Source organism: Phaenicophaeus curvirostris, chromosome 3 (genome assembly GCF_032191515.1).
Source record: "Phaenicophaeus curvirostris isolate KB17595 chromosome 3, BPBGC_Pcur_1.0, whole genome shotgun sequence".
Lineage (NCBI taxonomy): Eukaryota > Metazoa > Chordata > Aves > Cuculiformes > Cuculidae > Phaenicophaeus > Phaenicophaeus curvirostris.
In genome coordinates, this window is record NC_091394.1 from 53,526,126 (window position 1) to 53,542,739 (window position 16,614).

Here is a 16,614-nt window from a genome sequence, read left to right on the forward strand (position 1 = left end):
ACAAGAAAATCATCCATGCTACTCATAATTTACACACAGAAGAGACAGTCCCACTATCAAGTAGGTCACAGAGTAAATAGGAGAAATTCTGAATAACTAACAGCAGAACAAACAATGCAGAAAAAGTGTTGAGATACCTATCTATCTATCTAAAGCTGAAAGAGTTAAAAACTTTGTGCCTTTACTTAAAACTTCAGGTAAGCCTCAGCTTTTCAAGAGGAAAGTTTGATGCTCAATCAGTCTAGGAACTTCTGAATCAATCTCAATTCGTACCATTTTTAATAACTTTTTAACACAGCTGGATACCATATTCAGGTGCATTTCAATTAAATCTCTAATAACTCAAATCTCTAACTATCATTTCTTAAAAGCCCTAAAACAGAAGCAGCATCTTAATATTCTCTTCATATTTTTAGAAACTGGAAGAGAGAATCTGTAAAGTGACTGTGATTCAAATAATGTTGTTGATAAACTGACCAAAGACTTCGGAGGGCTTTAGCAGTGATTTCTGTACAATGGCCTATTGTATTTAAACTATCCTGAGGTACAGGAATTGTTTTTTAATGGGATTACAGAAACTGCAGAGATAGTTACTGAAATCGTGCCATTCAGAAATGATCAGCACTCATCTACCACTGACCTTGGAGTTTATCTCTATACCCAGAGCCTGCTGGAACCACTGCATACCGAGTGAATTCACAAGTTAGAAAAGTTTGGCTTTAATGTTTCACTATTTGGTAACTTTTTCCCCTTATCTCTGGTCAGGGCCATAGTTGCACAACTCTCCTAAGCAGTACAAATAGCTTCAAAACAGCACACATCTTAAAGCACGAAGATTTCATAGGGTTCTGCTATCCCTGGATCTTGAAAACCAGTAGTTTTTATTCGCAATGGGCTATGCTGAGCCTTCAAAATAGGGCATAAATATGTTCATAGAGGCATAGTCTTAAAAAAAAATCAAACCAAAAAACTACTCCGTATTTAGTCAGCCATCCAATGACAGGATAAGCCTAGTAAGATTGTACATACATGTGTCTAAGCAAAGATCAGAACAACAAAGTTGAATTTCAAGTAACATTTCCCTACAATGAAGTGGTTGCATCTGGTGGGAGCTGGCTTGTAGTTGTCCTGAACTTGTACTGAATCTAATGTACAAATAAAGCAATAGAACTTAAAACACTTTAACCGGTCTTCAGAATATGTGTATGTAGGTATCTGGCTATCATGCATAAGATAACTAAATAAGCGAACACATTAACTACTTACCTTTCCTCTGAGGCGGGGAGGCCACCACAGAGAGAAATCTCTTAAAAGATAAACATGGGTGAGTCAATTATACCAAGCCATAACCAACAGAGAAATTCTCACAGAAACTAAAATTAACAAGCTGACTAGAAATCTGTATTTCTCTTAACTATATGAGATCTATACAGTACACTTCATTTACAAGATCACTGCAATTGAGCTGGGCAGTATTCACACAGGCAATGATAGAAGAGACTTATTTTTGTAGACAAGGTTCATGTTTGTAAGGGTTACTTATTTTCTCATTGTTTGCTAAGTAAATAGTATGAATCAGCATGTTGAAAGTCATAGCGGTTTTCTGATAAGTAGCCTCAGTTTAGAGGTCTTGATATAAAAATCAGAGATCCCACCAGATTTTACTGGCTTACACTGAGACTTCCTAGTGGTAGGCAAAATGGCTTTTCATTCTTTATTTCTTGTTTTCTTAGCTGGTCTGGTATTTTTCTCTGAAGCTGCACCACAGGTAAGTGTCTCAGGATTTAGGTCATTCATATTGATGTAGTCTCAGCTTCTTAATTTTTTTTTTTTAATACTTTAATTAGCGTAAGTGAAAAATAGACTACTTCATTTTATTACAATTATTTTGATTTTATGGATTGTATTGACTATAATTCTCTCCTATTGATCTTTTTCTGGTCCTTCTTTCTCCTTCTCAAGTGATTAGTGAGAGGGTTTTATTGTTAGAGAAGGAGCGCTTCTCATTAGATTCAGCTACTATGTGGAAACAAATGTAAGACAAGAAAGAAAAATATATTCATTACACAAAAGCCTTGAGCCTGTTGAAAAGTAAGTAATAAACCATATAACACAATGAACAAGCTCCTGTCATGAGAGATTCCATTTCCTGTTGCAAGATCCATGCTGAAGAAATGCTTTCTCTAGTCATCTCCTTTACTGCTCCATCCACTACAGCTCTAGCACATGCAAGCAAGGAGCAATCTCAACACTCATTGATGCAGGCAAAGAACAGAACCAAAGCCAGGATCCCACTGCAGAGGTCTCATTTATTCCAGCAAAGCAAGCCAGAAATGCAGATGCTTCAGCCTGAAATTCTATTAGAACAGACTTGTCTCTATCTCCCCTCCTACTGTTCTTCCTCTTGAGCTCAGGTCTTTCGAAAAATGAATACCTGACCAACCTTTGAGAGGAAGCAGACTTTCATTGAGCTCCCAGGGTGTAAAAGACATGAAAATAAGTGGTGGTACTAGAGTCCCTGCTTTGCCAGTGCCTCAGAAGGAACACTAGCAAGGAGCCTCTGTATTCCAGAAAGGGAGTCTGAGGAGTCAGGGCATACAGGCAGTACAGATACACACAGATACATTGGTTCAAAACAGGGCAGGGTTCCAGGTCAATGGGATGTTTAGAGGATGTAAGAGAGGGCTCTTAGTTTTTGCCATCCACACCATTACTAATTTTCCTATGATTAAAAGGAGATCAATGGCTATTATTTTGAGGTCATAGCTTCCACAAAGCTATATTTGCTCCCTTTTCATCTACAGAATTGGGTGATGGAAGGTCAAAGTCCTTATTCAACTCTGCCTTCAAACAGGTAACACATTGGGGCATTACCCTTGACTGTGATAAACACGTTGGGAGTGAAACTACAGCCATCCCATCTTTGAAGGAAGCTTTCCATCCTTTATGCCTGCCCAGCTGCTAGAGGCTGACATTAAGATAACTCTACATCAACAAGACATCAGAGGCTCTCAAATCCAGAAAGCCATGCTCAAATTGCCACTCCGAAATACAGATGAACAGTTGCCGTATTTCTACAACTTTTCATGATAAATTATTTCCTATTGAGGTCACAGTTTCCTTACAGCTTCATGCTGGAGATGCTATGTAGCTAAGCCATGCCAAAGAGAAAACAGAAATGTATTCTCACCCACAGACACAGCACTTCCTGAGCGTACACTGCTACATTCTGCCTGACAAATCCTGACATCTTACTCCCTGAATCCACTCTATCCAGCCACTAGAAAGCCTCAGGCTACATTTCTGCAGTACACAGTGATCTTGTTGAGGGAATTTGGCACTGGAACAGGCTGCCCAGGGAGGTGGTTGAGTCACCTTCCCTGAAGGTGTTTAAGGCACGGGTGGACGAGGTGCTAAGGGGCATGGTTTAGTGTTTGATAGGAATGGTTGGACTCGATGATCCAGTGGGTCTCTTCCAACCTGGTTATTCTATGATTCTATGATTCTATGATTCTATGAATTATGGTATATTCTGTAGATCTACAAAATAATATTCCTTACTGCTTCATAGTGCACCACCACTTCCCTTTGTTAAAACATAAAAATTCTCTTTTCCTATCTGAAGGTCTCTGCTGACTCCAAGCATCCTCTTGTCATAAAAATTCTGGATTCAGTCCGAGGAAGTCCAGCTCCAACTGTTCCAGTTAAGTTATATAAAGAAGCTGCAGATGGATCTTGGGAACTGTTAAATTCAAAGTAAGTCATACCAAAATAATGAGTAAAAGAAAGGAAAGGAAATGGGAAGGGGCCAAATAGTTGAAAAAACAATTTCACATACTCTACCATGTCCTTTTTTAGTCACAGCAAATACAAGTTAATATTGAATTAATTTGCTGCAGACTGTCTTTTAACTGTACTACAGTTTCAACTACCAAAATAATTTTATAATGCTGTATAATTATTGTGAGCACAAGAAAGTATTTTAAACTACCCTTTAATTCAATCACCACTTTTCTTCAATTTCATTACAAAGGATTATGTTACTTTGTAGTACTCAGCAATAAACTGCTCTAGAAGAATCAGGCAGACTGTTTTAGTTTCTTTGAAACCAAGAGTCTGGTTAAGAACTCTACCTTTATTGTCTATTCTTCTTCTTTCCAAATGGATTTTTATTTCATACAACACCATAGCTATAGAAAAAAAGCAGAATTGTTTTGAACATATAGCACACCATATTTTATAGCCGCCTTTGCTTCAAGAAAAAAAGGAAACATCCAAAAGGAGAAAATCTGGTGATAAAGCTTTCTCACCTCCTCCTCCACAGAGAAGTAATTACATCTAAAATAAGAATCTCCTAGATATTTAAACATTGCCATGTCTTTTAAAAAAATCTAAGTATGGAAATTCAGCTGTAGATTACTTTTATCAAACTGCCATCAATTTTAGTATATATTAACACTTCAGAAGCTCAAAGACAATTTTTACTTAATTATCTGAAATGAAATTGAAAAAAAAATTGGGAGTACATGGAATGAACATTCAACAAGCAACACCCTTCTTCCACACTTATCTCCTCTAGATAGTTGCAAAGTCTCACCCCAGACCCTTCCAAGACTGTTAATAGTCTCTTCTACCTAAAAAAAGTGAGATAGGGCTCAGAAGGGTTAACGAAGACATAATGCAAGAATTTCAATAGCGAGATCCCAGACTCAGATGCATTTGTAGAAAGCCCACAAGAAATGGTAAGGGAAGTCATTCTTTGATGTTCTAGAGTAGTGGGCTGGCAGAAGCAACAGTACTCTCATTTGTGTCCTTGAAAAACATAGCTACAGTGAAGGTCACACATATTTGTACAAGGTAGGGAAGAACAAGCTATTCATGTTGTTCTGCTTAAGTTGCCTCTCACCCTTCAAGTGAGAAGATAGCTTCACACATTCTGTTACTGGAAATGCGTGATAATTTCCATTAAGAGGGTGTTTAGTTTACTTATCTTCAAATCTGAGCTTAGAGGCTTTTTATATAAAGAAATTCAGCTGAACAGCTGGATGTTGACAGAAGCCTGTAAAACACACTTATCATCTGAAATGAAGAATACAGTAGCTTTAAGATGAGGTATGCGAAAGTTGTGATAATACTGAAACAACCTCTCCAGCCTTATTAATTTGTTAGCAAAAGATTCTAAAATAACTGTTCCTAATAAAAGACATGTTTGGGTTTAGCTGAGAAAGCTAATTAGATAAATGAACATTCATCTAAGAAATCCTAAGTAATGCACTGGACAATGATATAAAAAACACTGAATTCTTTATTTCTCTCTGCATGCAATTTGAACAAAATATGTTTGGAAGCAAATTTGGCACTTGGAGTACAAACCAGTGGTCTGTAACTACTAAAATCAGGCACTAGCAACACTGTTATTTGCAGATAACCTACCCAATCAAAATCCTAGTATTATAAAACTTACTTCACAGAAATAGTTTTCAACCAAGAACCATGTTTGAAAGATAGCATTCAATATTGGCTCTAGAGCCCTAAATTAGTAGTTCAAAGGCATATGTTTTCAAGCCAGTATTATGGCCTTGGATAGCACTGATAGCATCCTCAAATCAAACAAAACCATCTGTTTGTTGAGAGTTGAAAATCAACTGATCAATACAGACAACAGAGAATTCCATAAGGCTATGCTGTTGGCTGACCCACAGTCATTTCAAACAGTAGATCTCAAATTTCAAATAGCCAAACACAAAAAAAAATTCATACTCATAAAACAACTCGATACATTTAAGTAAGAAAGAAAACTATGGAAAAAACAAGAGAGTTGACCCTATTTACTTGCACAGTAAGTGCATCATAGAGCTTCCACACTGCTTACAGCAGTAGCGAAGTTTTCCTTCTGAGTCGGTTCATTTAATTAACTCCAAGACTCTGCCAAGAGTCTTTGAACAATAACACCACCAGCTTTTGGCTTATTCCCAAACCATGCAAAGTGGAGACATGGCAGGCAGCCACCTGCTGTGGCAATTGTGGAAGTAGCAAATGCCAAGACAAGCACTGAAGGATCCCTAATACATATGGACATAATCCATTCCAGATCAATATAAGTATTCATCATATTACTTAAGCTGCACAACATCACTCTAGTTCAGTTGCTAAGAACTGCATTTTTCTAGGACTTTTAATCACAAAATAAAAGTGCATTCTTCTGCCGTCGCACAGGCAAACCAATGACAATGGAGAGCTCCATGAGCTCACAACTAAAGACCAGTTTGTAACAGGGATATACAAGATTGAGCTTGACACAGCCACTTACTGGAAAAGACTGGGCTTGAATCCTTTCCATCACCATGCTGATGTGAGTATTCACCTTCTCTTAGTTGCAAAGGATACTTTATATGTCTAGGCAAAACTGACTGCACGTGTTGAACCTTCTTTTCACTTTAAAACATTTTTGCATTAATGCTTTAAATCCCAAGTCTCAATGCATTATAACAACATGCTCATTAGTTACCTAGTTACTAGCTTCCCCATAACTCTCAATAAGATCTTAGATGCATTCCTTACAGAGACATTTTCCATCCTCCTACCTCTGCTTAAGCCTGTGATTCTTTCTGTGGCTATTTCTAGACACCTGAAGGAGAACAGATGGACTACTCCAAGTCTACTGGGAAAAGGGTTTTTCTGCCTTTTAGATCCTGAATTTGTATGGCTGCAGAAAAATTTCATAATTTATATTTTTAAAGATAATGGAAGATGAACAGTCTTCCAAATCTTTGGTTCCTCAGTAAAAAAAAGCGCAACAGGGCTTCTTAGCTTGCATGGGACAGATAAACTGGTTAGATGAAGGTGGTCCAGACCAGGTACTGACTGAGGCTAGCTGCAGGGTTTGGGAATCCTCAAGAACTGTGCCCTTCCCTTCCACAGCATCAGCCCTTTCATATTACCTTTCAATAGCATTCCCGTATTTGTTGTTTGCTGGACTGTGACCCATCAATGAGCACCACCAGCTATACAGTTTGCAACTAGTGCACAACGATTCCTTGTCTCCTTGGAGAAAAGGTGGCAAACACCTGGGTTAAATTTTGTTTCTGCCTCCCTGAACTGGAAAAGTGAGGACATTCTTACTCTAGACAAAAATGAAGGTTAATGCTGCATAGTCTGTGATAACTGAAATAGAAGAGGCAAGATTAAAGTGTGCAAGTAAATTGATTATACATCAAAATAATGTTTAAGTCTATATTCCAAACCAGAAATCAATTTAATCAGAGTGAAAGAGCCTCCTTTCTTAAAAATAAGCCTAAATATGGATGATGTTTATCTCGGTTCACTAGCTCTTTCTTATTCATCTTTGTAATTAATTTTGAAAGGAGCACAAGCTATGCATGACAATGTTATTGAACAGTCTGTTTTAAAAGTTGTCACCCATTGTCTCAAAACACAAAATCATCTCCTGTGTAGAGGGAGAAACTGAAGGGCAAAACATGAGCTGACAGGGGAGATATTAAAAGGTCTGTTGTACATAAGGTTATTATCACATTGTGGCTAAAGGACTAATGCAGTACTTCTCCTCTACTAGATATCTAAGTAGGAGTAAAGAAACTAATTGCTTCATATTTTAGCCTGATAATAGTTACAGTGGCAGTATGCTTAATTCTGTTTCTCAAAGTTCAGGATTTCATAAAAGCAACAAAATGAAAGGATGCTTTAAAAAAAATGACTATCAACGGGGTTCAACCTGGATCTTCAATGAGGAAAAAAATTCTTGTTGTGACTTAGAAGTGCCAAGAAGGAAATCCTGATTTGGATAATAAATATATTAGTTAAAATTTTAGCCAAGCAGCACGTGTACTTTTAACAGAAGATTGAACCAGTCAAAAACACTGCATGGCAGGCAGCCACAAATCACACTAATTGAATCACCACAAGAGAAGATACTTCCAAAGTTTTGTGGCAGGTTAGATAAAATGATCACAATGGTTCTGTCTAGGATCATACCTGGAGATTGCTGCTCATTTGTCTTGTATTTGTTTTTTTCTTTTTCCAGGTGGTGTTCACAGCTAATGATGCTGGTTATCGACATTACTCTGTTGCTTTTTTCATCAGTCCCTTTTCATATGCAACTACAGCAGTAGTTAGTGAGCCAGTAGAATAGAATCACACATTAAGCATGGGAAGTTCACGTGTAAATTGAGGTTTCCATAAATAATAACTAGTTTCGGACTGCATCTACAGGTTTAGATTTCACAGTAAATCACTAACAGTAACAGTCAACTAGTGTATTCATGTTGTTAACCTTAGACAGAACATGCATTGACATGTTTTCAAACTCTTCTGAATAAAAGTATCCTGTATTTCTGTATTTTCTAAGTATTGCTCTTTCAAATAAAAGTTTAGAGTTGAAAAAAACACATTAAGCTTACAAAAAAATACACTGAAAGTCCACTAAGGGGATCCTGAGAAGAAACCAAATTTTTCCAGGAAGTTAATAAACTACATTCCTTCTTGCAAAAGAAACTAACAGAATACATCTGAAAGATGCACAGACCACCACCTACCATCATTCATACTTTATTATTGAAGCCCACAATAGATGGGTACTACCACACAGGGCCCCACATTATCATCATATAAACTCACCCCCCAATTCTGTTTTTAAAGATACAGAAGTATTTAAAGATGCTAAGGATGCTACACATACTTAGAATGCCTTCTCTCCTGCTTTCCAATATATTATAACTGGTGACATTTTCAAGGAGAGTCTGTATCCAGTGTTGAAAGATTATTTGTGTATTTTCATAAAATTATGCAAATACCTTTGACCTCAGTTGAAGTAATCCCAAAAATTACTCATACACCTCTAACTGGACACTTCTATAATAGTTGCAAGATTAAGACGAACTGATGATTCCTGAGAAAATCAGCTCCCTACTTAATGCCAGAAGAAATACAGATGAACCCTTCTATTTCCCATTCTTTTAATCCGTATATAAGGAAGATTACTCCTAAGCAGAGGTAAGTATAGAGAAGCACCCTTAGAAGAACAGCAACCCTATTTTGAAGAGGTAAATAAAAATGCTGAGTCATTTAATAAAACAAAAAGCTGAAAGCATATAAATAACAAAAAAGGGAAACCAATTTGTTAGCCTAAGGCTTGATTCCATCACAGCTTAACCTAATGTGTTTGCTGGCCAGGTGCCCTTTCTTTTTGTTGTTACTTCAAGGAACTAAGCAGTAGGAACATGAGCACTTCATCCATAAACACAAAGAAGATATACTCTCAGTACCTCACAATAAACAAACCAACACGATCTTTAGAATGTTATATTTCATAAAAGACAACGATAAAAAAGTACAAACATTTTCATGAACAACAAAAAAAACCAGAACTATGATAGTACACAGGAAATTACCAGCATTTGTTTCAGTGCATTTTTCATTAAGCCTGTCTTACATACTTCTACAAATAAAATCATCTTAAGTACACTTCCTCTTGCTGATACGCAATGGATCCTTTTAGTATTTTTAAATAACTGGCTCATTCGTAACGCACTACAACATAGTCATTAGTAAACATAATGATAGAAAAATAGACTGGCAAGATCCAAGAAAAAGGACATTTTTCACTTGTTTTTCAATATACTGTCTACTGCAAAATGGATTTTACACTTTATATTCTCCTACTTAAATTTGAAATACAGCAAATGGGCTTAAGAGCATCTCAGCACAACAACCAGATTTCACTGTTAATATTTATGTAATGTTTTTACTTGTTAATTTGCAAAACCTTCAGAATCTTGTAAAATACTCCCTCTTTCTTCTCCCTCCATGTTCACTCTTTGAACTTAACGTTCCTTTGTTGGATATTCAAAGGCCAGTGTGAGTGGCTTCTCTCTACATTTTACAAGAATCATTAAAATACCAAAAGGAATGTGCTCAACTCTTAGTTCTGCGCCACATTTATTTTGTTTGAAGGCACTGTCTATGTTAAAATTCACTACAGAATAGTACTGAGTTCAAGCAGGTAGTATACAAGCATTATTTTGATGTAATTTAATATGGCAACTTTTAGAAATTCCCACCAAAGTGATAAAAGGTATTTAGGCAAGAGTGTTGGTTAACAATTTGTAATTTAACATCATCACTTTGGGGCACCAAACTGTAAACTTTCAAAGAACTCGGCTATATGTCATATTCCATTCACATAATGGTTTAAATCACATTTTTCTAAGACCATACATGACTGATCACTTAGAGCTGTAAAGTTATATTAGTTCAGCCGCAGCGTATGTGTAATATATGTACGTATACATATATATGCATTAGATTTTTTTTTTTAATTGCACATCAATTTCACAGAATGCCTAACAAATGGGCACAAAAGCATGCTTCAGAAAACAGTACAGACCTACAGTACCAAAGGACGTTTCACAATCATAGGTGTTAAAACGTTAAAACTACTGAAAACCAGAAATCACTTCAAAATTACAACAGCCATTTAAAAATTTATTCAGCGGTTCTTAAAGAATTGTATTAGTCTGTTATGAAATAAGACTGGTTTATTTTGAGGATATAATTGTTCATACAGTGTATTAATTATCTCCCATTTATCCATAAGCTTCAGGATATCCTATACACTCAGTTATAGAAAAATACTTCAGGAGGTATCAAACCACCTTTTTTTTGAAGGATGTTTTGTTCAATCTATGCTCACTTTTTGTTATTTTCACTGCATCACATCATTCCTTATTAGATTAACTGGTAGACTTTAAGGTAATTCCAATATAGTTTAAAATAGCTCTGTTCTCAACTACCAAGGGCAAAAATTTGTTGTTGGGATGTAAAACGTGTATATAACAAACAAACTCAAATACACAAAGCACCACACTATCTGTGGCAGCAATCAGGAAACACATATTAATGAGTTAAAGTTAAGATTATTTGTCAACACTCTTACAGAACACTTTGTGAATAAACAATCCTTATTATATACTGCTTTCCATTCTTCATGGGAGCAGAAGTCAGTCTTTGGTTCCAAAAGAATTGAGTAATTGTGACAAACAGTTTAGTAGATCTTGGTCAGCATCTTTGCAATAACACAGAAAATAAATGATCCAGTCCTTTTCCTTAATACTAATAAGGGATATAAAAAAATATTAGGAAAAGATAATAATGCTTAGCAGTAGGATACTTTTGGGTAGCACAACATTACTGAAAATAAGAAGATATGGGGTTTTTATAAGTTAAGGAAAAAGGCTAGTTACTCATACACATAACACCACAAAAATAGAGGAACAGATAGGACCAATTCATAGTGAGACTGCGCAACCTCAGTCTCATTGAAAGTCATCGACTTGAGGATATTTAGTGCATCATAGAAGCACTCGTCACTCTACCAGAATAGGCCCCTAAATAGCTATATTGATTCACAATATTAGTGGAATTTTAAAAAGCACTTGGGATTGGCCTGCTTTCAGTTCTGCTTATGCCATCAGTGGCAGAACAGCTTGACCAACACCATAGTTCTGAAAATTCCACACAGCAAGCATTACACCTATTAGAACTATGTTTTATTATTTTCTTAAAAATCTAACTTTAATATTCTTCCAACGAAGACACATTTTTGGCTCTTCTGATTTTGGAGGAATAAAAGTGCTGTTTACTGGGATTTTTTTTAAAAAAAGAACAATACCAAAATACTGTATGCACCCAGACACATTGTTTTAGGCATTTAAATCCCTGACATTGACACTAGTGGCACACTTGGAAACAGTTAAGAATTCCTGTAGATCATAATGCGCAACAAATTGCAAGATTCTCCATGGTACACATGCAATATGCTTATAAATAGGGCTTAGATGGCAGGCAGGGTATTGTACAATTTTGCTGGCAATAAATAAAAATAAAAGGTTTCTTTCTAGCAGTTCATATACGAATTTGATTTTTCTACATAGATATGCAGGAGGCCTAGAGCTCAAAACTAGTATAACAGTTTACAGTCATAGCTGGCCAACAATTAATATTTCCTTCATTTCACATAAGGTATAACCTTTTTTTAAGCATACTTGTATTTTACAATTGCTCTTTCATGCTAACAAAAACATCCCTATAGAATTCAAATGAGAACACACTCAAATACATACTGAAGCATAAAATACCGAGCAATTTAAAAGCAATGTACACACATGAATTTACATCACATATTTACAAAACACATTTTAAAAAGAAACAAAAGCATTCCTTTAAATACCTGTCAGGGGATGGGGGGGAGTTTAGTATAAAAAAAATCCTGGAAGAAGAAGCCTCTTTCCTTACTTCCAGAGAAGCTACAAGTCTGTTTTTGCAGTTTATTTAGTTGAGTGGTTAAAGTAAAGAATATGAAGAATGAAGGCTTAAACAGTAGTCTCATGCTGTAAACATCCGAGTGGTAGCTGCTGGATTTTCTTTCAGAATAAAATGCATGGTACATATAATCACTTCACTTCTCATCCCAAATACGGTCAAAAATCTCTAATTCTAAATTGTTGTTTGTTGGGTTTGTTTTGTTTTCTTTTACAGTGTCTATTAGTAGCTTCCAGTGTTAAAAGCTTATTCTGGCAGGGTAGCTTGTCATTTCACTTCCATCAATAGTCTCTAACAGGAGCAAGTTCTGGTATGAGATTAACAGTTATATTTTTATACAATCTACTGACAAGTATTTTAGGAGTATATACTAAATTGTTCAACCCATCAATATACTGACGTTCTCTGGAATATCTCAGAAGTTTATACCTGCAGAGGGAGTTGGAAGAAGAAAATATGAGAAAGATTTGCAAGAAACAATCAATTTACGTTAAGAGATGATACTGTAACAGTCACTTCAGTTTGAAATACACTTTAAATTCAGAAACTACCTCTTAGCCCTTTAAATTTATTAAATTACCTACCTAAGCTTTAAAAGCAAGTCACTGTTTTTTTAATATACTTAAGATTTTATGTTCACATATACAAGTTAATATTAAGACTAAATAACAAAGTTGGCATTTGATATGCGTACTTTTTATGGTTACAAACTAAGCTGATTTTTAAAAAGCATTCAATTTCTTGATGTTCTTTTGCTATAGAGCTCAACTATGGAGCTCAGGTAAGATTTAGAAACCTTTAAATGATGAGAGGGTTGAAGTACCTTCCATACGAGGACAGGCTGAAAGAGCTGGACTTGTTTAGCCTAGAGAAGAGAAGGCTCCAAGGAGATCCTATAGAAGCCTTCCAGTACTTAAAGGGGGCCTATCAGAAAGACGGAGAGGGACTCTTTAGCAGGCAGTGCAGTGATAGGAGGAGGGGTAACAGTTTTAAGCTGAAAAAGGGTATATTTAGATTAGGTATTAGGAAGAAATTTTTTACTGTGAAGGTGGTGAGGCACCGGAACAGGCAGCCCACAGAAGTTGTGGATGCCCCATCCCTGGAGGTGTTTGAAGCCAGGTTGGATGAGGCTTTGAGCAACCCGATTCAGTGGAAGGTGTCCCTACCCATTGCAAGGGGGCAGAAACTAGACAATCTTTAAGGTCCCTCCAAACCAAAACACTCTATGATTTGCTGTTCATCATTATACCTTTAGATGCCTGAATTGGTTTTCACTTCCTTGTTGAGACTCCTGCATTTGCAAATATCTAAATTTAAGGTGATGAAAAAAAGCTTCCCTCCCTCTTCCCTAGGTTACTAACTAAACAGTTTAGTTTCATACCACGTATTTACTCATGCCTACTCTACAAGTCTATTTAAAAATTATGAATAAAGCAGAAAATAATGATATTTCCAGTAAAAGACAGCCATCGATAACAGAATCGAGCAGTACTTCTAATCATCTGAAAACTTTTACTTTGCCTTTCACGTTCTAATTTTTAGGTGTAGCTTGTCTCCTACATCCTGGTTGCTATCCCAACCTAGGGCAGCCAGAACCTGTAGCTAAAGAGTATTTTGCATCTTTGTAGCAAAAGAAAGGAATACAGGAAGAAAAAGTTCATGTCAATGTAAGCAGGCAATGAGAAGGCCTACATATCAGAAAAGAATGAAATATAATGGAAGAAATTAATCCTCAGAGAGTTTTAAAGTCTGTTTTCAGGCAGGAGTCGTTTCCTTTTGCAGAATATCCAAACTGACCAACTAACGGAGCCCTGTCAGTACTAATGTCCAAACTATTAAGGAACAATAACATTCTGCATGAAAGAGTATAACGATAACATCTTCTGACACACAAATTCAGTCTCCCTCATGGTTAAATAATATATGAACATCAAACATAATGTGCTTAATATACAAAGTTTAGCACTAAAGAGGGAGTAATGCTGATAAGCACTGACTGCTTGTTTGTATGGTTCGAAGATTTGCATGTGTGTAAGAAAAAAATTTTACATCTTTAGCTCTGCTACTTGAACAATTCTGTTTTTCTTACCTTCCTAAAAACTGGACTTCTCCTCTGTGATGGTGAGGAATGGATTTGTACTTGCCCAAGTCCCCCTCTGGTCTTGTTACATTGTATCCAGCATAGTGAACCCTGCAGTATAATACATAAGTATTTCCATGGAGAGTGTCGAAAAGATGTTACTACAAGTTGTAGCAAAAGTGAAAAACATGCATTAAATATTTTAAAGCTAAGTCTTTGCATTCACTGACACGGTCTCCCTAAAAAAACCCAAACCACTCCTAACCCAACAAGTAAAAAAGCTGGCAAAACAAATAAAGTGTGAAATAAAAAATTCATATTTAGTATTTCCTGCTTGGTTCTTAAAGCATGACAGCATAAAACCATAAAAATAGTAAGGAAAAAGGATAAAAACATAAAACTCTTGTTTTAAAATAGCTCTCTTTTATATATAACCCATACAGACACTTTGTTTCAACTGGAACACTTTACACTTGTTTACTGTGAGCAGTTAGCAGTACAGTGAGCATTGTCCCTTGTCCAATTTGTGACTAGTCACAAATTAACCTCCCTCTCAAACACTGATCCCAAGACATGAAAAATACTTAAAAAAAAGAATATAATACTCATCCCTTCAAATGGTATGTTCTGGTATTTCTAAGGTGAACTCTCTAGAAATGTTAGATTTCATTCATTTAAAATAAATCTAAAAAAACATAACAAGTGACAAAAGAAAAACCTAATTGCTCTGAAAGGTTGGATACCACAGAACAATGAGAAAGACGCAACCACTGAACACTCACCTGTTCCAAAGATCATCATCTTCTCCACCCCATCCCCAAAAGGCATTTGGAAAACCATTGATCTTCTTGAACTGTTCTGCTGTCAGGCCACTTACACCACCAAAGAACTCATTGTATGGAAGGCTGAAAATAATAGACAAATTCTGTATTATTAGCTGAATTTAGATGAGTAGCCCTCTCTTGGAGCAAAACCTTTCAAAAAAACCCAACAACCACAAACTAAGTACATGATCAAATGCTGAATGTATTCACTAAGAGAAACTGGTTCACCAGTAGCTGGCACTAAGTAACGTATACGGAAGTTGAACAAAATGTTTGCAGTAGTGTCTGATTTGCATTAAAGGCACTCTTAAACTGTAGCTCAAATAGCATCGCTACATGAAACAAAAGTCTAACACATTTTCCAGATGGCTGATTTAGACCCACAGCTGAAGTGTTAAGCGAAGCTCTCAGACTATTGTATTTTGACACTATTCAACTGAAAAAGTACAAATGTGTAATGCATTAATTCAGTAATTTTAATTTATTGCTACATTCTACAGAACTGTTAAAACTTGAGATGAACAGTTTAACAGTAAATATTCAACCACAGCGAAATATGTGGTTGTTTAAGAAGCAGTTTTCCAGTTTTTAGAAGCCAAACTTACAAAATTAAAAGAATCTATAGACATTTTTGTCAGTAAGCATACAGTAATTTCTAATGCATATTAAGTAATACACAGTTGGTGAAAATGAACAGCCACTACAGAGACGTAACATAGCATTTTAAGGCCCAGGCAATGCGATTTTGAAGTTCTTAAAAGACTTTGCCAAGAAATTGCACATGATTTCATCAAATAAAAGTAATTGAATATTTTACTCAGATGCTTCCAAAGCCAGAACCTTCAAGGAGTTCGGACTTATCTACAAAAAGATTTACTATTGCTTAAGACACAATAACCATACTGAAGGACAAATAACTCCAGAATGCAAAAGAAAAAGAAATAAAGAAATACATATTCACGTAATTTCTGACCTCTGTATAAACACAGGATACAACCAAACCTGAGTTGCTTTTGGGGAAGGTTGTTACTATATATCTCTTTCAACATTTAGTTGAAATAACAGTTGTTCTAACCCTCCCCTACTCCACCCCCCCCCCAAAAAAAACAGAACAAGCACACTTCCCTCCCCACAAAATTAACCAACAAAACCCAATCAACAACTCAAAACCAACCCACCAACCAAAAATATAAACAACTGAGGTATGACACCTAATGGAACTGTTTGAGGTTTTTATTCATACATATGTGTGGAGGGTACAAGCGCACTTTTCCATATATATACCCATATACAAAAATAAATCCTTATTTTTATACTTTATAAGTATGTATTTAAATATACATTTATCTACTTCATAAACATATTTTGCAAATA

At 35.9% G+C, this 16,614-nt stretch overlaps 2 protein-coding genes across 2 annotated transcripts in view; one reads left to right on the forward strand and one right to left on the reverse strand.

Moving 5' to 3' along the window:
• Window positions 1–1,616: 1,616 nt before the first annotated feature.
• On the forward strand, window positions 1,617–8,403 carry LOC138718593 (transthyretin-like). The gene is made up of 4 exons (XM_069853102.1): window positions 1,617–1,768; window positions 3,626–3,756; window positions 6,217–6,352; window positions 8,042–8,403. The coding sequence occupies exons 1-4, from the start codon at window positions 1,700–1,702 to the stop codon at window positions 8,147–8,149; spliced, it is 444 nt and encodes a 147-aa protein (XP_069709203.1). The 5' UTR covers window positions 1,617–1,699; the 3' UTR covers window positions 8,150–8,403.
• Window positions 8,404–8,678: 275 nt separating this feature from the next.
• B4GALT6 (beta-1,4-galactosyltransferase 6) overlaps window positions 8,679–16,614 on the reverse strand; it is a 37,607-nt gene continuing 29,671 nt past the window's right edge. Inside the window, exons 7-9 of the mRNA XM_069854034.1 lie at window positions 15,199–15,321; window positions 14,426–14,527; window positions 8,679–12,765 (exon numbers count right to left, since the gene is read on the reverse strand). Coding sequence (XP_069710135.1) covers window positions 12,618–12,765; window positions 14,426–14,527; window positions 15,199–15,321 — 373 coding nt within the window. The 3' untranslated portion in view covers window positions 8,679–12,617. The remainder of the gene's footprint in view (window positions 12,766–14,425; window positions 14,528–15,198; window positions 15,322–16,614) is intronic.

Coding starts and splice junctions, on each gene's coding strand:
- LOC138718593 (XM_069853102.1), top strand. CDS start 1,700: ATGGCTTTTCATTCTTTATTTCTTGTTTTCTTAGCTGGTCTGGTATTT. Junction 3,757..6,216: donor TGGGAACTGTTAAATTCAAA/GTAAGTCATACC, acceptor GCCGTCGCACAG/GCAAACCAATGACAATGGAG. Junction 6,353..8,041: donor CTTTCCATCACCATGCTGAT/GTGAGTATTCAC, acceptor TTCTTTTTCCAG/GTGGTGTTCACAGCTAATGA.